This window comes from Hypanus sabinus, chromosome 13, assembly GCF_030144855.1.
Source record: "Hypanus sabinus isolate sHypSab1 chromosome 13, sHypSab1.hap1, whole genome shotgun sequence".
In the NCBI taxonomy this organism is placed as follows: Eukaryota; Metazoa; Chordata; class Chondrichthyes; order Myliobatiformes; family Dasyatidae; genus Hypanus; species Hypanus sabinus.
The window spans coordinates 5,587,049-5,609,942 of NC_082718.1; the positions used below are offsets into that span (position 1 = coordinate 5,587,049).

At 40.4% G+C, this 22,894-nt stretch overlaps 2 protein-coding genes and 1 long non-coding RNA gene across 9 annotated transcripts in view; 2 read left to right on the top strand and 1 right to left on the bottom strand.

The window, feature by feature from the left end:
* smo (smoothened, frizzled class receptor) overlaps positions 1-4,778 on the top strand; it is a 52,749-nt gene extending 47,971 nt beyond the window's left edge. The window contains exon 12 of the mRNA XM_059987020.1: positions 619-4,778. Within this exon, the coding sequence (XP_059843003.1) occupies positions 619-1,247 (629 nt within the window). The 3' untranslated portion in view covers positions 1,248-4,778. The remainder of the gene's footprint in view (positions 1-618) is intronic.
* On the bottom strand, positions 3,098-10,670 carry LOC132403598 (uncharacterized). The gene is made up of 3 exons (XR_009515301.1): positions 10,550-10,670; positions 7,784-7,975; positions 3,098-3,196 (listed from the first exon to the last, which is right to left on the bottom strand). It is a non-coding gene; the product is annotated as an uncharacterized LOC132403598 (long non-coding RNA).
* A 171-nt stretch (positions 10,671-10,841) lies between these two features.
* The window catches only part of ahcyl2b (adenosylhomocysteinase like 2b), a 108,564-nt gene continuing 96,511 nt past the window's right edge, over positions 10,842-22,894 (top strand). For all 7 annotated transcript variants that reach the window (XM_059987021.1, XM_059987024.1, XM_059987022.1 and 4 more), the window contains exon 1: positions 10,842-11,166. In XM_059987021.1, coding sequence (XP_059843004.1) covers positions 10,885-11,166 — 282 coding nt within the window. In that variant the 5' untranslated portion in view covers positions 10,842-10,884. The remainder of the gene's footprint in view (positions 11,167-22,894) is intronic.

The following is a 22,894-nucleotide window of genomic DNA, read 5'->3' on the forward strand; positions in this document are numbered from 1 at the left end:
TAACAATTATTTCCTGCTTACTAAAAGTATTGCACATCAAATCAGTCTAATTAGTCCAATCCAAGTAAACTGCTCTCGACAGTTACCCCAGAACTCCAGGGGGAAGTTGGGAAGGTGATGGAAAAAATGCTGTCATGCAGCACCTATTCTTTCAGTAACCAACTAAGTATGCTCAGTTTGAGTTTAGTCATGATGATTCAGCTTTTGACCTCATCACCACCTTGTTCCAAACATGGGATAGAGAGCTGAATCAGAGAAGTGAGTTGAGAGTGACTGTTTGTTACTCCATGGCAGGATCTAATAGGACCAGATGGGACATCAGGTTATCCAGATAAAGTTGAAGTTATTGGATGTCAAAGGGAAAAAACTTTTCCATTGGTTGGAGTCATACTTAGAGCAAAGGAACCTTGTTCTAATTATTGTCCTCATAACTTTGGTGCAGAAGTATCGTCATCATCAGCTTCTTCTTCTATGACCTTGTGTTATCATTAAGTCAGGAGTCATACTGTTTGTTTTTGATGGTAAAGGGTACAATTTCAGTTGTGAGTTATACCAGTTTGAAACTGAGAGATGGAGGAGCCAGGAAATACTGCTTGACACTACCTTGTTCCATTTCAGTTCCCCCAGATGACAATAAGAAGGACCTCTGGATTATTGAGGCTGAGATTCTCCCAGAACTTCAGAAGAAAACTGGGAAGAAGAAAAAGAAGAAGAGGAGGAAGAAACGTGTTGGACCTCTTGGTTCTCCAGAGGAGCCACAAGACATGGGCTACTGCACTGAAAGAGCATCCAGTACCGTTCCACGCTTGCCCAAGTTGACTGGGCAAAGAAGCTTGGTTTCTAAAGTAGCAGAACCAGCTAATGTGCAGGATATGTTACCAGGTGCTTTCATAGAGTTTGGACTCAGCCCTGGAGACCATGACGAGAGACATTTCAGAGGAGCACATAGTAGCTCTTCAGGGCACAGAGGGAATCCACCGCTAAACTTGATTGTAAATCCCCTTTCATTTGAGGACAAACTCCAGAGTGGCCTGGGATTTTCTAATGGAGATCGATTCAGGCCTCCACAGAGACCATGCAATCATGTGGTCACCCGATCCTCTGCCAATGTGGATCTCAGAGGACTCCCTGCAATAAATATTCCCAGTGTGCCCACATCCCAGGGGAGAAGGTCTGCTATTGCACCTATGCATTCAAGAACAAATTTGGTAGATACGGAGTTAATGGATGCTGATTCAGATTTTTGAACCTTGGGTATTTTGGAATTATCTAAGCAATAACAACACAAGGAGCAGCACCATCTGACTCCTACTGGGAATTTCAGTGAATGCCCATGTCATTTCAAATACGTTTGTAGAAACCAGCGAAGGTACTTTACTGAGCAGTTAGAAGTATGAAAATCTGGTACTACAGGCAAATTCATTGCCTGAATGAGATCGTGGAATCAGTAAGAAGTGGTTTAATACCATTCTCAAAGTAATCAGAGTAACCCAGTATATGATGAACTGAAAAGAGGCTCTTGACTTTAATGCCCTAGTTTATGGGCCACATTGTTAATAACTTTCCTAACAGGCCAGTAAGGTGAAGTTATTCAAGACATTTTCAGAGAGTCTCTGATTCATTCAGGATTGGGAACGCAAGTAGCATCCATCTATGGTTTTGTGTTCTGGTAGATGAGGATTGTTCACTGATCTTGATAAAAACTTAGTTATGCTTTTACACTTTATCTTCAATTGCATTTTGTAAATAGAAAATTCCAGAATAAGATTTGACCATTCATTCCAGCCTTTGTGAACTGGCTGCTTCCTAGAACAATATAAAGTAAATCCTTTTGCTTGTCCGTACTGCTTTGAATTCATATCCAATTTCCTTCTTAGATCCAATGTCTCTCCTTTAGTTATGCCCTTTAATAAAGCGTTCCAGGCTCCAGTAATTGTCTGTATGAAGAATTTTCATTCTCGGAGAGTACTAATTTAAACTTGATGATCCACTTCACTGCATCCAGCTGAATAATGAGTAAATTTCTTATGGGGCTCTACCTTTAAAACTTCATTGTAAAATGTTTGCAGTGCCACTGAATAGCACCGCCCAATTTAACCATTCACATTTTTGTTTAGTGCTGATGTGTCATATTTCACAAAGATATACTTTACTGTTTATCACATTTTGAACATTTAAAAATTAGGGACACCTTAAAATCATTTGTTAAAACTCAATATAATGAAGCAATTTTGATCAGATTTGAGTAATGATTATTAGTGGGTTTATCCAGGAAAGTATCAGATTTAATTTCTCCAAAAGGAAGGAGGAATGTTAGTTGAGGTGCCCAAAACTGCTTGGCAGCAGAGATCTTTGATGGCTATGCAGTCTAATATACATTAGAGCCAACAGTTGCTCCTTTAAAGCTTCCCTAGCATTTATAATATTGTCATCTATACTTCATGTTTGTAGATAGCATATATGTTGGACTGTTCCTCAGATACATGCTTGTGGTAATTATTGTACCTGCTGGATAGCAAATGAAGGATTCGTCTGTCTTAATCCTGCTCAAACAGGTCACTGCCCCAGTGAACTTTTCATCCTTTTTACTTTTAATCCATTACTTTTCTAGTTAACTGGCAATCTTAACTTCTTATAACTTCCATGTTATTCAAAACAACATTGCTCTCATTCTATCCTGTTGCTAATCCCACTTGTCTTTGATGATTAACTGTGAATCACCAAGAATTTTTAAATGAATCTCCCTGACGGGAGATATTTCAGAGGAACACATCATAGTAAGAAATTTTTAACCAACATGGTCAGTTTACTTGGCTCAGTATGCCATCACCTTCTGGTTGTGATTTTTGTGCTAGTGAGTTGTCAGTAATGAGGAGCAGACCTCTGATTATTCTCATTGGACTGGAAGCTGGCAGATGCAGAGGATAATCTCATAAAGTCCTGCACTAAACACTTACTTGTGTACATTTTCCTTACAGCTGCCTATGACTTCCCAATAATAATGGCAATTTGTACCAGAATGTAATTCTGCTTCACAATGCTCCTCCTGTTACCCGGCCTTACTCTGACTCCAGCGAGCTATACTCACAATCAGTGAGCTTGAAGGCATGTTTGGTCCAAGATCCAGAGGGTAGTAGATGTTAACTAGTCCATGGACATTCTTGTGTCACACTGGAAGAGGTGGTACTCCAGATGCCTAATTGAATGAGAACATATGCTGATATATATGAATGTATAAACTATAGAGAATACATTACTCTGTAATGGCTCTATTTCACTATTTCACCATTCAGTAAAAATGTGGTTAATCTATCTGTAACATCTATTCTGCATTCCCACCTAACTCCTGTAACCCTAAACATTTTTTCCAATATTGTACAAATCAAAGTGCTGTCTCCAACTGAGTAGATTTTGAATGACTATAATCAGGAATTGCTCTGTGCACTTTTGATTGCAAAGATTTCACTGCCTACCATTCCAATTTGCTGAATTAGGGTGAGGGTTGGAGTTTTCCAAGCTTGGCTTGAAAATGAGGAGCTATGTGCTTCCTTGCATGTTGCTGGGCAAGACGATCTGTCCTTAGCAAATCAGTCTTTGATGATACAGTTTCAAGTGATAAGTTGGTCTGCTTGCCCACCATCCCACTCTGATATTTATATACATCCTGCATTTTAAAAATACATTATTTATCTATGTTACCTTCAATTACTCAAAAAGGTAAAATGTTAGTGGTTATTGTTACTCATGAAATGTGAAGTGCACTTTATCAGGAGCGATTTTATTATTATCTGATAGACCAAAATGGGTGATAGCAGATTTTCAGTTCTCACTTTTACTGCCTAATCACTGCTGATTTGCTATCATTCATTGTACATAAATACAGGTAAATCTACATACCTTGTATGTGTATGCATGTGTGAACCCACTTTTAAATGGTCTAACATAATGAGATCTTGGAAATTCTGATGCTCGCCTAACTCACTCTCTCTGCCAACTTGTAGCCTATCTCTGTCAAATATTGAAGAAGATATTTTCTTATAGAAATGGTTATTTTTCTATCTTATATAGCCATTTAAAACTTGTCATCAACTGACACAGAGGTCAGTAGTGCAAAAATGTCATTTTTATTACTTAATTTCTTAGTTTGCATTCCATTCATAAAAGGTTTTTCACCTGATCATTTTACAATAAAAAAGACTTAAGCCAATAAACTTTGTTTCAACTGGTTATTTTCCAGTTTATCCCCAGATTCTATGGAAGTTTGTTTATTCCAGGCTGGCTCTTCTGAAGACAAGCCTACTTTGCTTTGAGGATCTATTGTTTGTATGTACTTGAACCTGAGAATGACAGTGTGCTACGGCAAGAAGCATCATGGTCAAATCTTATCCTCATCCACCCAACTGAGTGCATAGTAATAAAGGCTGAGCACCCCTCATTAGAAAAGCCAACGTGCGAAAACCTCTGAAATCCGATGCCAAAAGTAGAAAATTCCACAAGGTTCTGGGAAGGTCTTTATGTATCACATATAGTTCTAAGACAAAGACTGCTTAATGTGAAAAAGACGAAGGAACTGGTGGTGGATCTGAGGAGGGCTAGGGCACTGGTGACCCCTGTTTCCATCCAAGGGGTCAGTGTGGACATAGTGGAGGATTACAAATACCTGGGGACAATAAACTGGACTGGTCAAAGAACACTGAAGCTGTCTACAAGAAGGGTCAGAGCCATCTCTATTTCCTGAGGAGACTGAGGTCCTTTAACATCTGCTGGACGATGCTGAGGATGTTCTATGAGGCTGTGGTGGCCAGTGCTATCATGTTTGCTGTTGTGTGCTGGGCAGCAGGCTGAGGGTAGCAGACACCAACAGAATCAACAGACTCATTCGTAAGGCCAGTGATGTTGTGGGGGTGGAACTGGACTCTCTGACGGTGGTGTCTGAAAAGAGGATGCCGTCCAAGTTGCATGCCATCTTGGACAATGACTCCCATCCACTCCATAATGTACTGGTTAGGCACAGGAGTACATTCAGCCAGAGACTCATTCCACCGAGATGTAACACTGAGCGTCATAGGAAGTTATTCCTACCTGTGGCCATCAAACTTTACAACTCCTCCCTCGGAATGTCAGACACCCTGAGCCAATAGGCTGGTCCTGGACTTATTTCCACTTGGCATGATTAACTTATTATTTAATTATTTATGGGTTTATATTGCTATATTTCTTTACTATTCTTGGTTGGTGTGGCTGTAACAAAACCCGATTTCCCTTGGGATCAATAAAGTATGTCTGTTACCAGTAGGTAGCACATAAATTTAGAGTCAGGAATGATGGCGATGCCAAACAGCCAATGACTGTTCACCTGGGTGGCGGAGGTGGTGATAGCTTATCTTTCTGATGGTTCAATGCACATCTTTTTATTTTGTGCACAAAATTATTAAAAATACTATATAAAACTACCTTCGGGTAATGTAAATTGATTTTGTGTTTAGACTTTGGTCCCCTCTCCAAGCTACCTCATTATATAGACACAATATTCCAAAATCCAAAATGTGAAACACTTTTGGCCACAAGTATTTAAGATAAGGAGTGCTCATCCAATATTTATTACCAAGAGTTGACTCCATGCATTACCATTTTTGCCAAAACACAAAATCTTTGGTTCAAATTTCAAAGTTAAACTTAAATTTATTATCAAAGTACTTGTACCTGTATGTCACCATTTATTAGCCTGAGATTCATTTTCTTGTGGGCATTCTCAGTAAATACAAAGAAACATAATAGGATCAATTAAAAACAGCACATAACAACCAAACACTGACAACCAATGTACAAAACACAACAAACAGCAAATACAAAATGAAAGAAAACAAAATAATAATAAATAAACAATAAATAGTGAGAACTTGAGTTGAGGAGCCCCTGAAAATGAGCTTTCCTAGAGTGAATTTATGATGATGCTTAACTCTCTTTAATTGGAAGTGCCAGGTTAATTTCCCCACTCTAACTTGTATTATGTTTATGATTCTGTGCGAGTTATTCAACATGATTATTCATGAAATCTTTAATCATTTAGAAGAACTTCAGGCTGGAATTAAGAATTATCAAGTTCACCAGACCAAGATCCAAAAATGTGAAGATTAAGTGTTGTAATGTTGGAAACTAGAAGGTATGTTGTATTCAGCAAGGCCAATAACAGTTCCCTCCATCTAAAAACAAATTTTCTTATATTGAATGACCTGCTTAATTCCACTCAAATGCATTTTACAATAAATAATGTTGGTCCTTCCCACTGATCTTTTAGTGTGATTATGCGGAAATTCTTTATTCCAATAGCAAAGCTACCTTAATGAAACTTCATCCAAAACTGCTTCATGTAAGAATTTTATTAATCCAGTTTCTCTGCCTTTAATGCATTTTTCCTGACGATGGCACCTTCTGCATTGATATGCCTTCCATTTTCCTCCATTTGTTGTTGATAGTGCCCTTGATTTAACTGGATAGCATTCTCATCTTAGTATTGGAACCATGTTCATCTGACTTCCCCCAATTCTGCCCCAACCATTTTCATTGTCTTCCAAATCAAGATATGGTTCTTTTTGTTTCCATCCTTAATATCACTAACTTCCCTAGTCAATGAATAATTCTCCTTCATTTCTCTAACACTCACCCTGAGCTTAGCCACCTTTAACGTTCCATCAAAGTTGTATGAAAATATAAAGAATGGCATCTCATCTTCTAATTAGGCATTTTACTGACTTCTGTAAATACCATTGATTTCAGATAATTTCTCAGCACTCCTATTTTTATGTAGTCATTGATAGTTGTAATTTTATACTGTCATTTGGATCTCTTTTGCATGAATCTTTTATGTTCCACCTTCCCTTGTCTCTCTCTAGAAATAATAAAATCCATAACTCTTTACAATTGTGATGAAAGGTCACCGACCAGAAACTTTACAGATGGTTCCTCATCTGAAAACATTTTTTTTAAAGTTTTATTTATTAGAGATTCTTATTGATGTAACTGATAGGTGAAAGAATGGCTGGAAAAGAGGGATTCTGATGGGAGAGGATAGAAGACCATGGAAGAACATGTCTGAATGGGAATGGGAAGTAGAATTGAAATGTGTGGCCAGCAGGAAATCTCTCACTACCATTCAGGGCCCCAAACAGTTCCTTCAGGTGAGTCTGTTGGGGGTCATACTGTGTCCAGAGATTTCCTGCTGGCCACCCATTTCAATTCTACTTCCCATTCCCATTCAGACATGTTCTTCCATGGTCTTCTATCCTCTCCTATCAGAAACCCTCTTTTCCAGTCATTTCTCTTTCACCTATCAGTTCCTTCAGGTGAGTCTGTTGGGGTCATACTGTGTCCAGTGCTCCTGTATATTGGTGAGACCTGAGTGGGAGACCGCTTCACTGAGCACCTATGCTCCACCTGCCAGAAAAAGCAGGATCTCTGGTGGTCACCCACTTCAATTCTACTTTTGATCTGCCATGTTGGACATTAATAAAAGCCTTCTGAAAATCCAAACACTTCACACTCAATAGTTCTTTCTTAAATATTCTACTGCCATATCCCATGCATTATTCATACAAGGTTTCCCTTCCATAAGTCCATATTAACTCAGCTCAATTCAATCATTCTTTTCCAACTCATCTTTTATTACTTCTTACATGACATTTCAGCAATTTCCTTACTACTGATATTAGATGTCACAGTAGAGTAGAGGTTGGCATGACACTATAGTAGCTCAGGGCATCAGAGTTCAGAGTTCAATCCTTACATCCTCTTTAGAGTTTTGTATGTTCTCCCCATGGAATGTGTTGGTTTCCTCCAGGTGCTCCGGTTTCCTCCCACAGTCCAAAGGCATACCGGTTAGTAGGTTAATTGGTCATTGTAAATTGTCCTGTGATTAGGTTAGGGTTAAACTGGGGATCGCTGGGCAGCACGACTCAAAGGGCCTATTCCATGCTATCTATAAATAAATAAAATTTGGCTAAAAAATTGGCATTTCCAACTTCATGTTTTTCCTTGCTTAAATAAAGAAAGTTACATCTGTTCTGTAATTCATGGAACAATTATAGAATCTGTAGATGACCAACAAATCCATTACTAGTCACCTCTTTCAAAATTCTGGAAAATGTATTATAGGGCAGAGCAATGGCACAGTTACCACACTGCTGAACTGACTTGGGTGCAATCTTGATCTTGGGAGCTTCCTCCATGGAGATTGTCGGGTCTTCCTGTGATGCTGAGGTTTCCTTTGGAGCTCCAGTTCTCCTCCCATACCCCAAAAGTGTGCTGATATGTAAATTAGAATAAGTGGGTGCCAAAAGAATGAATGAGAAGTTGATGGGATTGGAAGAGAGAAGAGGTGACAGAGAAATGACAGAGGGAAGTAGACAGATCAGGATGCTCCAGAGAGCCAGCATTGATTCAACGGACCATATGGCTTTCTAAGTCAAAAAGAAACATAAGAAACAAATCTTCAGAATTTTTCAGCTTTCAGACATACCAGCTGCTCTAGCACTTTTTAAAAAAGAATTGTTATAATTTCTTTCAGTTCCTCATTATCACTCCATTCTTGTTTCTCTAGAATGTATAACAGTTGATTTTGCTTCTGTGCTGTGGAACAGAGGTGCTATAGGTAGTGCTGCTTTCTCACAGCTCTAATGAGCAGGTTTTGATCCTGACCTCCAGTGTTGTACGTGTGAAGCTTGCGCTGCCTCCCTGTTTCCAGCTGGATTTTCCTCAGGGGCTTCTGCTCCCACATCGCACAAATACACTATTAATTCTCCTTTCCTTTCTCCGATAGTCCACTCTCCTCTCCTACCAGATTCCTTCCTCTCCAGCTCTTTACCTTTCCTATCCATCTGGCTTCACCTATCACCTTCTAGTTATGTTATCCTCCTTCTCTCTTCCCCCCCCCCCCACCTTTTATTCTAGTGTCTTCCTCCTTCCTTTCCAGTCTCGAAAAAGGTCTTGCTGGAAATATAGGCTGTTTATTCAATTCCATACACGTTGCTTGACCTCCAGCATTTTGTGTGTGTTGTTTTGGATTTCCAGCATCTGCAGAATGGCTTGTGTTTGTGACTTTCTGTAAGTTACCAGGGTGGGAGAGCGTTAGCCAACTCAAGTGGGCTCAATGGGAATATGTGAGATAATATATGGAAAACATAAAAAGGGCGCAGAGGAGATTTACAAGGATGTTGCCTGGATTGAGGAGCATGCCTTATGAGAATAGGTTGAGTGAACTCGGCCTCTTTTCCTTTGATCAACAGAGGATGAGAGGTGACCTGATAGAGGTTTACAAGATGATGAGAGGCATTAATCGTGTGGACAGTCAGAGGCTTTTTCCCAGGGCTGAGATGGCTAGCACAAGAGGGCACAGGTTTAAGGTGCTTGTAAGTAGGTACAGAGGCGATGTCAGGAGTAAGATTTTTACACAGGGAGTGGTGAGTGCGTGGAATGGGCTGCCAGCAATGGTGGTGGAGGTGGATACGATAGGGTCTTTTAAGAGACTCCTGGATAGGTACATGGAGCTGAGAAAAATAGAGGGCTATGGGTGAGCCTAGTAATTTCTAAGGTGACATGTTCGGCACAGCTTTGTGGGCCGAAGGGCCTGTATTGTGCTGTAGGGTTTCTATGTTCTACGTTTCTAATAAGTTATCAGGAATAAGTGGGGTGAATGGGTTCATAGAATGCCAATGAGAGCAGGCATTAATGAGGCAAGTGACCCACTTCTATATCATTAGGAAATATAAAGTGTAGAAAATCTATAGTTCTCTGCCGTATCCTTATTCTCTGTTATAAATTCATCCCTCTATCCACAAACGACTTCCAGTTGCTTTTTAAACATATTCATGGAAGTTTACAGTTCATTAAGTTCCTTGCCACTTTACTCTCATATTCTCTTTCCTTCCTAATTTTCTAGTAATTTTATAAGCTTCCTTTGATATGAAAATATCTTTAATTTTTCTTGTCTATTTCTATTACCTCTGTCCAGTGGCAGAAGAGCTTTTCCCAGTGGTACACTACAGATCCAAGAGATGATTTTCACCCTATGCCAACTCTAGAGAACAGCATTAACTGTTTCACATGAAATAAAAACAGGGCATGCTGGAAACAGCTGAAGCATCGCTTGTAGAGCGCGAAAGACAGTTAATGAAATGATGAAGGTTCAATGACGTGTACCATTAATTGTGTTCTCATTAGAAATGTGGTGAGACATGGTGATTATATCCTGCATTTCCTATTTTTAGCAGCACACACAAAATGCTGAAGGGAATCAGCAGTCAGGCAGCATCTATGGACATGAATAAACAAGTCAACATTTCCGAAACGCTGTTTATTCATTTTCATAGATGCTGCCTTACCTGCTGAATTCCTCCAGCATTGTGTATGTGTTGCTCTGGATTTCTAGAATCCGCAGAATCTCTTGTTCATGATTTCAATATCAGATTGTCAATTTTTGATTCTTCACCACCCCGTCTGATTTCACAATAGCTTTTGACTTCACGAATGGAGAAGGGGTTCTGGAAAATCCTACCTAAATTTTCCGTCCTTGGGAACAGAGCAGAGACTACAACACCCATCACAGTGCGAAATGCCCAGCAGGAGCGTATCCGAATGGTGTTCTGGAACATGGAGTTCACACACCGCGTTAAGGGCTTTGAGGGAAGAGCGGAAGGACTACGTTAACCAGTAACCTTTGCGGCCAACGTGGCGCCGCTGACGTCGCCGACGACCCAGTGGCAGCGGAGAGCTGCGAGGCCCGACAGCGCGGGGCTGTTGGAAGCGGAGAGGCGGGGCGTACTCAGCCCGGCAGTGCGGCGACTTGGACCGACAGGAACGAGTGTATTTCCAGAGAGAACACAACACAACATGTCGCTTCAGGTCGTCACGGCCAAGCTGGCCGAGGTGGAGCTGAAGGAGGCTGTGGTGGCCTCGGATAAACCGAGCGCCGAGGGCAGCGGCGTCCAGACAAAAGACGGGGAGCCCACGGCAACGACCTCGGCGGAGCAAGTCAAGCATCATCACCTGCCGCCGCTGAGCACTGCGACCAAGGACTCCAAGTCGGCAATGAAGCGGATGGAGGCGGCGCAGAACGGGGACACGTTCAACGCGGACGGAACCGTCATGGAAGCGCCGCGGACCGTGAAGAAGGTGAGTGACTCGGTTGCGGACAGCTTTGCGGCTGGGGCGCCTTTTCAGGAGCCGGGCTGACGGTTAGCTGCCATCCCGGTCTTTTCCCTTCGTGGCGGAAGGTTAACCCGTGGGCGCCGCTGAATGAATGAGCCCCGCGGGGGCGGGGCTTCTGGTTCGCTTAGCTGTGACATGTGTATTATTCCGCCCCCTTGGCTGGTCCTTCATTTCCAATGTTGCCCAGGAAGAAACCATCCCTCCATTTCTGCTTGTAAGACAAGCTGTCTGATTATTCATTACCCAGTCTTGTTCCTTTACTTCACTATCTGGGTGAGATTTCATTCAAATTTTCTTTTTGAAAACTAATCCTTGACTTTGTACACTGGGGCCATGGCACATGGCCATTGGCATGTGCTACATTCCTGTAAACTCTTATTTGATGGCTTTAGAGAAGGGGACAGAAAGAGCTTGTTGCAACAAAAACAATTGGAAAATTTTATAGCGATTTTTGAGATTGTGTGCTTACGGGTGGAAAATAGTTTCTGATGGGGCACTAGCGTTCATTTTATTGTTAAGGTAGCATGTACAATACAATTCTGATATTTGCTTTCTCCAGATAACCATGAAACATAGAAAAACCATGGAAGTTGATGAAAGAAAAGGCATCAAATTCCCCTACATGAAAAAGAAAAGAAACAAAACTTGTAGACCCCAAAAAACCCCACCCTTGCCCTGCAGAAAAAATCAACAATGACAATATCAGAGTCCCCTCACTCACAAAAAAACAGTGACTATAACGATCCCTGACCCCCTCACTCGCAAAAGAACAGTGACTGTTACAGTCCACGACCCTCTCACTCGCAAAAGAACAGTGACCATGACAATCCCTGACCCCCTCACTCGCAAAAGAACAGTGACCATAACAATCCCTGACTCCCTCACTCGCAAAAGAACAGTGACCATAACAATCCCTGACTCCCTCACTCGCAAAAGAACAGTGACCATAACAATCCCTGACCCCCTCACTCGCAAAAGAACAGTGACCATAACAATCCCTGACTCCCTCACTCGCAAAAGAACAGTGTCCGTAACAATCCCTGACCCCCTCACTCGCAAAAGAACAGTGACTATAACAATCCAAGACCCTGTCACTCGCAAAAGAACAGTAACTATAACAATCCAGGACCCTGTCACTTGCAAAGGAACAGTGACTATAACGATCCCTGACCCCCTCGCTTGGTGAAGATACATGGGAGGGGTTAAAGAGAGAACTTGTGCAGGTTATGGTGATGACTAGTAACTCAATGCATATAAAAGTAATGGAAGCTGAATTTGCAGGTCCCTTTAAAGCTATTGACACTGTTCTTTGAAGATGGATGTTACTGGCCCACATTGTATATCTCTAATTCCTGCTGAGCTGTAGAGTGAATTTGGAGTCCACCGTGTTGCGAATTCTAAAACTAGACTAATTTCATAGAAGCATAGGCATAAGTAATCGGCAGCACAATACAGGCCCTTCAGCCCACAATGCTGTGCCAAACATGTACTTACTATAGATACTACTCAGGGTTGCCCATAGCCCTCTAATTTTCTAAGCTGCTATCCAGAATTCTCTTAAGAGTCCCGATTGTATCTGCCTCCACCACAGTCGCTGGCTGCCCATTCCATGCACTCACCACTCTACGTGTGTAAAAAAAACAAACACAACAATGACAACTTACCCCTGACATCTCTTTTGTACCTACTTTCAAGCACCTTAAAACTGTGCTAGCCATTGGTGTTAGCCATTTCAGCCCTGTGAAAAAGCATCTGACTATTCATGTGATAATGTCGCTCATCATCTTACACAGCTCTATCAGGTCACCTCTCATCCTCCGTCACTCCAAGGCGAAAAGGCCAAGTTCACTCAACCTGTTCTTGTAAGGCATGCTCCCCAATCCAGGCAACGTCCTTGTAAGTCTCCTCTGCACCCTTTCTATAGTTTCCACATCCTTCCTGTAGTGAGGTGACCAGAACTGAGCACAGTACTCCAAGTGGGATCTGACCAAGGTTCTATACAGCTGTAACATTACCTCTCAGCTTTTGAACTCAATCCCACGGTTGATGAAAGCCAGTGCACCGTATGCCTTCTTAACCACAGAGTCAACCTGCACAGCAGCTTTGAGCGTCCTATGGGCTCAGACCCCAAGATCCCTCTGATCCTCCACACTGCCAAGAGTCTTACTGTTAATACTATATTCTGCCATCATTTTTGACCTACCAAAATGAATCGCCTCACACTTATCTGGGTTGAACTCCATCTGCCACTTTGCAGGACAGTTTTTATCAAAATCACGAAGAGTAAGGGTCCCAGAACAGATCCCTGAGACACACCACTGGTCACCGACCTCCATGCAGAATATGACCCGTCTACAACCACTCTTTGCCTTCTGTGGGCAAGCCATTTCTGGATCCATAAAGCAAGGTCCCCTTGGATCCCATGCCTCCTTACTTTCTCAATGAGTCTTGTATGGGGTACCTCATCAATTGTCTTGCTAAAATCCATCTACACTACATCTACTGCTCTACCTTCATCAATGTGTTTAGTCACATCTGTAAAAATTCATTCGGGCTCGTAAGGCACGACCTGCCTTTGACAAAGCCATGCTGACTATTCTTAATCATATTTTGCCTCTCATAAATCCTGCCTCTCAGGATCTTCTCCATCAACTTGCCAACCACTGAAGTGAGACTTCAGAATCAAGTTTATCTTTATTGACATGTGCTGTGAAATGTGTTGCTTTGTGGTGGTAGTATAGTGCAAGTCACAAAAATGCTGAGTTACAATAAGAAATCAAGTTACCTGAAGAACTTAAGTGAACCACATTGTTATAATCCAGGAAATTGACAACTGCTGTTACTGGTGCCTGCTTTTTAAAAATTTGTTTGAATTTAAATGATCCAACTGACTTAATGGCCTTTGGACACATCAGTGGTTCAATACAGTAAGCTTTTATATTTTATATGTAATTTGGCAGAGCATTAGCAGCGATACTATGTCAGAGATCAGCAAGATGATTCCTGGACTGTTTAAAAATTCTACAATTATCGTGTGTTTTTGCTGCATTGGAGCTCCAACCTGAAAAGCAGTTCGATAGTTTCCATTGACAGGAGGATAGCAACCAAAGAGGACTGACTTGATAGTTAATAATTGAACAAGAATGTGGGATAGTTGGCTGAAAGGGTCATAACAAAGTGAAGAGATGCAAGATAAGTTTCTTGTGAAGTATTATGTGTTCCTACCTTCTGAAAAGCTACAACTTGAATGAAAATACAGTGGAAGCAGGTTTTCAAAGTCAACTTTCAAATGGAATTAAGTAGATGTGAAGAAAAAAATAAGGCTATAGAAAGATTGGAAATTGAAGTTGAGCTCTTTCTGAAAGCCAACATTGATACAAAGGACCCTTTGATTATCTCTTACGATTCCAAATATTTTCAGTGTTCAAACATTGCTTTCTAAAGGATATTTGGAAAGCATGTATTTTGAACTTGTAACCCTATTTTGTCTTGACCTCCCTAAGTCCTTGGGAATGAATATCTTTCTAAAAATAGTTTATCCTTTTGTTCAGCAATCCTATCTGCCTGGCTGGTGCACAGGCTAGATAGTTCAGGATATTGCTTTTGTTTATTCATTGGATCGCTTTATTTAAAACATTTCCATTTTTGATAACTTTAGCTGACTTAAGTGCCATATTGTAATAAAATAATATTGTTATCCTGTTCTGAATAATTACACACATTTGCATGTCATTGTCGAAATCCAAAATAATTTTTAAACTAGTTTAATTATGGCAATTGATCAACACCATAAGATGACATTTTAATCTAAGAACACATAGTTTTTGTATGTAGAATACTGTAACAGTGTTGGTGACAACCCATGTAACCAAGTGAAACAGGTTTAAAAAGAGATTCAAAAATGTTTTGGTAGTGGTATTAATGCAGAATTGTATGTTGGAAGTTTGCATTGAACAACAGATGTTGGTTATGGAAGATTTTTCACAATTACTGAGAACGAAGAATATATATGGGACAAGTTGAGATTCAGTTTTACTTTTTGTTCGCTTGAAATTTTGAAAATGCAGTGGAAACAAAAGTAAGGAAGATCGTAAATGTTAAGTGAACTAAAATTGCAGCTTTATGATATGACATTCTGTATAATGAATAGCATTTTAATGTGACAAAGCATTGTTACAGATAAGAATTTGTGTATAATAATGACTAGAATAATTTTCCTTTGCCTTTATATATAAAGATTTTTAAATGAAAGTCACTTCCTGTATGTTTTAATTTAGAAGTTTTAAGAACATCTTTTGAGAAGCAGCTTTAATTTTAATTTGTGAGCTGTGTTGCAAAATTAAATATTCAAACCAGCTGATTTTGTTTAAATGCTATGCTTCGAACCTGGAAGTTGAGATCATGTTACAGAATGGCACAGGTATGTTTTGGTGTGTTAACAAATAGATCAATATTTTATGATTTTTGCAAATTCAAAGTTCTATATATTGTGGTACACAAACAGGAAATGTCTGACTCACATTACTACATACTAGAAAAAGATTGCAGCTGCTTTGTGGTTATTTAATGAAAATGCTATTGCTACAGTTGAAGTTGAATTGTGCAAGTATGTCATGTAAGTCAACTAATGTAAGAAAGTGTAATTTGAGGTTTTAAGTACATTTCTTAATGATAACATAATGGTCAAGATTTGTTTACTGAAGAGTTTTTATCATGATTAAAACTTCCTCTGTGGTGTAAGCAAGATGGCATGTTTTATTTAAATTGGCTGAGTACAGATTCTATAATTAAATCAGCGATTTGTGAATTGAGTTTTAGTAATTTCTGGAAGATTGGTATGAATAATTTAAAATCAGGACAAATGTCAGCACCTGCGGTTTCAGCCACTTGCACTCTAGCTTTTACAGTTTGGCTTTGCGGGCAGGGAGTCATGACCTGGCAGTTCTGACTACTTTATAAGAAAAGTGATTATTTACAATAAGACTTAAATTCCAGGCAGCCCATGTGGTTAAGAACTTTTGTTATAATAGAAACCTTTCCCGTATTTCCTGCTCTATTGAACTGCAGTATGCCTCGTAGGAACTGTTAGTTTGCTGACAGAGTAATCTTAATTAGTGTCTTGTCTGATCTCGGAAGTTCAATTCTATTCTGGAGGTCCTTTTAGTAGAAGCATGGAAACGTAGAAAGCCTACAGCACAATACAGGCCCTTCTGCCCACAAAGCCGAACATGTCCTTGCCTTAGAAATTACCTAGGGTTATCCATAGCCCTCTTTTTTTCTAAGCTCCACGTACCTGTCCAGGAATCTCTTAAAAGACCCTATTGTATCCGCCTCCACCACTGTCGCTGGCAGCCCATTCCACGCACTCACCACTATAAGTAAAAAAAAACTTGCCCCTGACATCTCCTCTGTACCTACTTCCAAGCACCTTAAAACTGCCCTCTCATGGTAGCCATTTCAGCCCTGACAAAAAGCCTCTGACTATCCACAGGATCAATGCCTCCCGTCATCTTGTACATCTAATGGTGTCGAACAATTTTGATTTTCGTTTTTCTTTGCTGGATGAAATTGGAAAGTGCAGAATTCATTTTCCATCCCTAATACCTTTTGAAAAGGTGGTGGTGATCTTCCTTCTTGAACTAGCAAGTCATTTCACAGTATATTGTTAGTGGAATGTGTTATAAGCACTGTGTACCAGTGGTCAAAAGAGTGAGTAGTAGATGGCTGATCAGCTAAGCTTTAGTGACTTGGAATGAGTTACTTGTCATAGGATATTGCTGTATCGTTGCAATACTTGTGCTTGTGTGTGTTATCTTGTTGGATTCCTGGTCAATCGTGACACTTGGGGATGTTGCTTGACAGGGACGTGGAGATGATAATGCCATTGGACATCGGGGTGTATGGTTTGAATTCTCTGATAATCATTGCTTGAAGCTTTGGAAAGAATTTTACTTACCTGAATGCTCTAGATAACTTGCAGCATGCAGGTGAGGGCTGATTTCATTGCGGAGGAATTGAGCATGGTCTAAAACATTGTTGAATCATAAGCATATATACTTCTGATCTTAAGATAGAAGAACCATTAATTTAGCTGAAGGTGGAAGGTGTTACCCAGTGATGTCTTATTGGATGGTATGATTGTTTTTCATAGTATCCTGTGTAACTTGTACACAATGAATGGGAAGAACTCTGGCTTCACTATGAAAACTGATCATAACTGATCACTTTTTTGGAAAAAAGCCTCTGTGTGAATCTCAATTTTGTTGCTTTCCAGATGGTGTCTTTAGCTGGGCAACTGAATGAGCTGTTTCCAGAGCTTTCTAATGCTGTTCGGAATATGTTGAAAAATGCCGATATGTGATCTATAGTAATTCTCCCTCATATGGATGGATAATCTGACAAAAGCATGGCTCTTTTCAGAAGTTACAGGTAACCACTACCTTTTAGGTGGATGGGGCTGCTGGGGATATATTCTTAGAAAACAGCCCGCACCTTAATTTTTTTTTCTGTAATGCAAGTGTGCTGTCTGGGCAAACATCAAGAAATGAGATGAGAGGGAGGCTAATTTAGTTGGCTTGTTTTCACATGAATTCCATGAGTGAATTTTATTTTGTATCCGAAAGTTTTGGGTAGTGATTTGTGAATTCTGGAAGGGCAAGCTTTTGTTATGCAAATGGTAGTGTGGCAGTCATCTTTATATGTTCAGGATTTATTTTGGAAGAAATGTTAGAGCACTTTTATAGCTTGTCCTGTAATATTTTAAATGCATTCTACAATGCTTAAACAAGTTGCCGGTATGTCATCAAGGGGAAAAATAGAACCTTTGGCTGCGGTGCAAGAAATACATGTGATACTCAATGCTTTTTTGATGGACATACTTAATTGCCTAATAGTAATAAGCACTGAAAAGAAATTCATGTTTTGTTGAATGATTAATTTTTTTTGCAACAACATTTAAACTTATTTGTGATTGGGATTTAAGGTTGCAAATTTAGGACTGGCTCTTACTGGGGTAACTGCACAACAAAGTATTTTTTACTGGAAAACAGAAAATGAAGACCATATTAACAGACAGAAAGATGAGCTTGTACACTAAAAACAGAATACTGCAGTGCTACATTTATTCTATCCTGACTTCTGGAAGTGAATGCTGGACCATTTCCCCAGCAATGGAAAAGAGACTAGAAGCAGCTGAATTATGGTTCTACAGGAGCATGTTAATATCATGGACTACACACACATCAAATGAAGAAGTTCTCCGAAGAGCCCAAGCAGTTAAATCACTCATACCAACAATAAGAGAAAGACAACTCAGATTCCTAGGACACATCATGCGGAAAGCTGAACTAGAAAAATTCATACGCTCTGGAAAGATCGAGGGGAGCAAACCTAGAGGAAGACCTTGGCTTATGTACATCTAAGTAAAGTAAAAGCCTAGCCAGGTGGCTACACATCAAGGAAATGGAAGTCATCCAAAGAACAAGGGATAGGTCTGTATGGAAAACCATGGTCACCAATGTCCACATTGGATCTGGTACCTAGACAGACAGGCAAACTCAGATCACAATTCGTGAGAGGGATAACGGTTGATTATGGCACTGTATGATGAAGTTCACATGAATTTTAATATGGCTCTTGATTAAATTCCATGTAGCAGGTAGGTCAAAAGAGTAAAGTTCCATGGGATTCCAAGCTGGCTCTAAGGACAATAGTTCATGGGTGCTTTGTTAATGGAAGAATGTTGCCTGGCGAATTCTCCAGCGTCTGGTACTTGGTGTTTAATTCTTGTAATTCCTATTAACATTTAGGCCAAAATGAAGGAATGGTGAAGTGACTTAGATTTGATACAAACACTGGCCACCTGGCTAGCAATGGATAGAAAAATTTTGGACTGTTAGATGGTGTGGTCAGCTGGGTTGAAAAATAACAAATGGAATTTAAATGGAAGTATCAGATAATTCATTTGGGGAGATGCAGGAAGATGTGGGAAACCTCTGAATATTGTTCAGAAATCCTGATTTGGGTGCAGCATCTTATTTGTAAATTAGTCCTGGATTGATCTGGGAGTCCAAAATGTGAAATGGACATGTGACCTGAGAAGGTGTTCAAGAAGGTGGCATGGACCTGGATGTGCAGTCAAAACTGGGTTTGAATTCAAGAAGGTGGGTAAATCTGTGGCTGGAACCAGAGTCAGACTGTGCATCTCCTGCTTTCTTTTTAAAATCACAGCATGACTGGAAAAATTGTTATACTCATGCATAATAAGTAAAGTAGAACTGTATTGGAGTATTTAAGGGAGTAATGCTTGGTAGGCATAAGTGTACTGGCTTGAGTTTTCCTGTACAGAATAAGTAGGATATTGAAGAAAGGAGAGATCTCAAATTCAGGTGTACACAGATAATTAAAGACAGAAGGATACTTCAGTAAAATAGTTAAAAAGGTGCATGTAATTTCCCTATTTGCCAAGGAAAATGAAATAGGGAGTTTATGAATTGTACACAACTGTAGTTAGATCACAGCCTGAGTACCATATGCTGTTTGCTTCTTGCATTGCAGGAAAAGTATGATTGTATTGGGGGATGCAGAAAACATTTACAAAGGTTTTGCCAGTATTAAATTATAGTTTTGAGGAAGGATTGAGGGTGGGGAAAAACTGGAGTTTTCTTTGGAACATAGATAACTGTAGGAAGACTTAATAAAGATGTATAAAAATAAGTGTTTTGGTTGAGTAAATAGGTACTGTTTTGCTTAGTAGAAAGATCATAAAACAGGGTCATGTGTTTAGATTTAGAGGGAACATGATGAAATATTTTTCACCCAACAAATGGTTGGGTTTGGCAGTTGCGTAGAGGTATAAACCCTCATTAAATTTAAGCCGCATCTCAGTGTACACGTGGATCACTGGCCTGCTTGGCTAGGTAGCTTTTACATATGCAGAATCTCTAGTGTTTTATGTTACTACTAGTGGATTTCTCCAGTGATAAATCACACCAGGGTATGGTTTACTCTCTATCAAAGGTTTAAAAAGAATCCCTTGGTATTGATTTAATGAAAGGTAGGTGAGATAATCCTGGTACCCTGACCAAAATCATTAAAATGGATTAATTGATCATTATCACATTTCTGTTTTACAAGCTCTCTGCACACTTTGTGTGCTACCATCCTTGCATTACTGGCTCAATTCAAAAAGTATTTTGACTGCAGTGGACAATCAGAGATCATAAAAGTTGCTGTTATAGATAGAAGTTCCATCTCATTTGGGATATCTGTGAATGGCCTCTGCAGCTATCACTTAGATAGTAGAACAACTACCTGTAATCACTACTGCTCCATGCAGACACACTTTGAATGGAAATTGAATGACAGGAATAGTGTAGTTTGATGCCTATATTTTTGATGCAGTCTGCCAAACTATTTCTTAGCTCATTCTGAAAAATAGTAACTTGCATAGAATACTTATAATTAAGATAGATTTAACCTAGTGGTCACCAACCTTTTTAAGCCCAAGATCCCCTACCTCGGCCTTACTGAAAGGAGAGATTGACCCCAGAGCGATTAGTTACACGCACGCGCACAGGGGCAGAAAAGACCAGAAGTAGAAATAATATATAAACACCAGGGGCCCCACCCTTTTCTGCACCGTGGACCAGTTTAATATTGACAATATTCTTGCGGACCGGCTGACTGGGGGGGGGGGGGGTGTTAAACACAATGGGAATACAGCGATACTCGAAGCAGGTTCCTTATGTCCAGACTATTCTGCAGTTTAGTTTTCACGGCTCTCGGCACTTAGCTGCTGTCCTGCACTGCTCGCGTTTTTTCTGCTGAAAAATCTCAGCCGGTTTGTCTTTAAGCGCAGGGTGCTTGGACTCAGGATACCAAAGCAGTTTTGAGGGCTTCATTGCCTCATTAGACAGCCTTCCGGCCCGAACTCCAACCTCTGCCTGCCCGCCGCCAGACGCCCTGGCCAGGTGTGGCTGGTTGTGGGTGGGGTGAGAGGACAGGTCAGGGCTGGAGGTCCCTGCACCGGGGCCGCGGCAGTCACAGTCTGGAGAGAGTGACCGACTGAGTGAGGAGAATGACAGGCTCGTGCCTGCCTCCCTTGTAGGATCTATTGGCTGACAAAAGTTTGTTTCAGTAGATCACAGTGAGGTAGCTGCTCTGCTACTTACGAAACCCTGAGCCCAAATTAGGTCGTCTGTGAATATTTTAGCACCAGGTTCCCCACGAACATTCGTTCTGCTGAACCGGTTCAGAGGCGGCGCCCATCTGTCCGCGCTCCAGTTCGGTAGCAACGGCACTTCCTGACGGTCGTGCGAGGGTATGACTGCGTTTAGGCGACTGATGACCTTGCGTGTGTTCAAGTTCAACAGTGGGCTGACAAGGAATGAGGAAAGGTGCAGCTGACTCCTATTGTTTCCTTGCGGCTTGGTAGTTGAGGACCACTGAATTACACTGTGTAGTGCGGGGGAGCTACACGCATGCCCACTGGGCAGAAAGAACGGAACCAAAACCCCGCAACCCAGAAACAACCTCTCAACAGTATTTGTGTATTTATTTTTCTTTTTTTACTGGATCTACTGGGAAAGTCTCAAAGTCGATCGCGATCGATGGGTTGGCGACCACTAATTCAAACAATTTATTACTATTGCATTATTAACTTTAAATATTGGATATTATCAAAATGTAAAGTGACTTCTGCCCCTCTTTCACCCCCCCACACATTTTTGGCATTTTGACCTTAAAAAAAAAAGTTTGAATTTGTTTAAGGATAATATGTGATAATATAGCGTGAATCTTGTTTATTTCGCAGAGAAAGAATGTATGGAGTGCAGTGAGACTGAAAAAAAGACTGCAAGAAACACAGACTGCAGAAGCAAAGATTAGGGAGGAAGTTGTTTGTTGAAGCACTATAATCAGAGGGAAAAATCTTTTAGCTTGTTGAGTGGTAGTGCACTATTGCTCAACCAGTATTCAAGCTTTGGTTTTATGTGTATGTAGTAAAAGAAAAACAGAATAAGGTGTTTGATATTAGAGGTGTCTTTCCTGCTACTTCTGAGAATGGAAAAGTAAGTCATCCAGATGGGAGGCAAAATACACATTATGGAACCATTGTTCTGGTCATTATTCAGCCTGATACTGATAATTAGTCATAGAACACTACAGAAACAGGTCCTTCGGCCCATCTAGTCCATGCCCAATCATTAGTCTGCTTAGTTCCATCACCCTGCTCCTGGGCAATAGCCCTCCATACCCCTCTCATCCATGTACCTATCCAAACTTCATTTAAATGTTGAAATAGAACTCTTAAGCGTAACTTCTTCTGGCAGTTCTTACCATGCTCTCCAGAGGACCAATTTGGTCCCATGCAATACTTTCGCTTTTAACATATATCTGTAGAAGTCCTTGGCATTCTCTTTCATCTTGTCTGCTGGGGCAACTTCGTGTCTTCTTTTAGCCCTCCTGATTTCTTTCTTGGGTATTCTCTTGTGTTTCTTATACTCCATAAGTGCCTCATTTGTTCCTAAATGCTTGTACCTGCTATGCACCTCCTTTTTATCTCAACTAGAGTTTCAATATCTCTCAAAACAAGGTTCTCTAAACCTCTTATATTTACCTTTTATTCTGCTTGAGACATACATGCTTTGTACTCTCAAAATTTCACTTCTGAAGGACTCCCACTTACCCATAT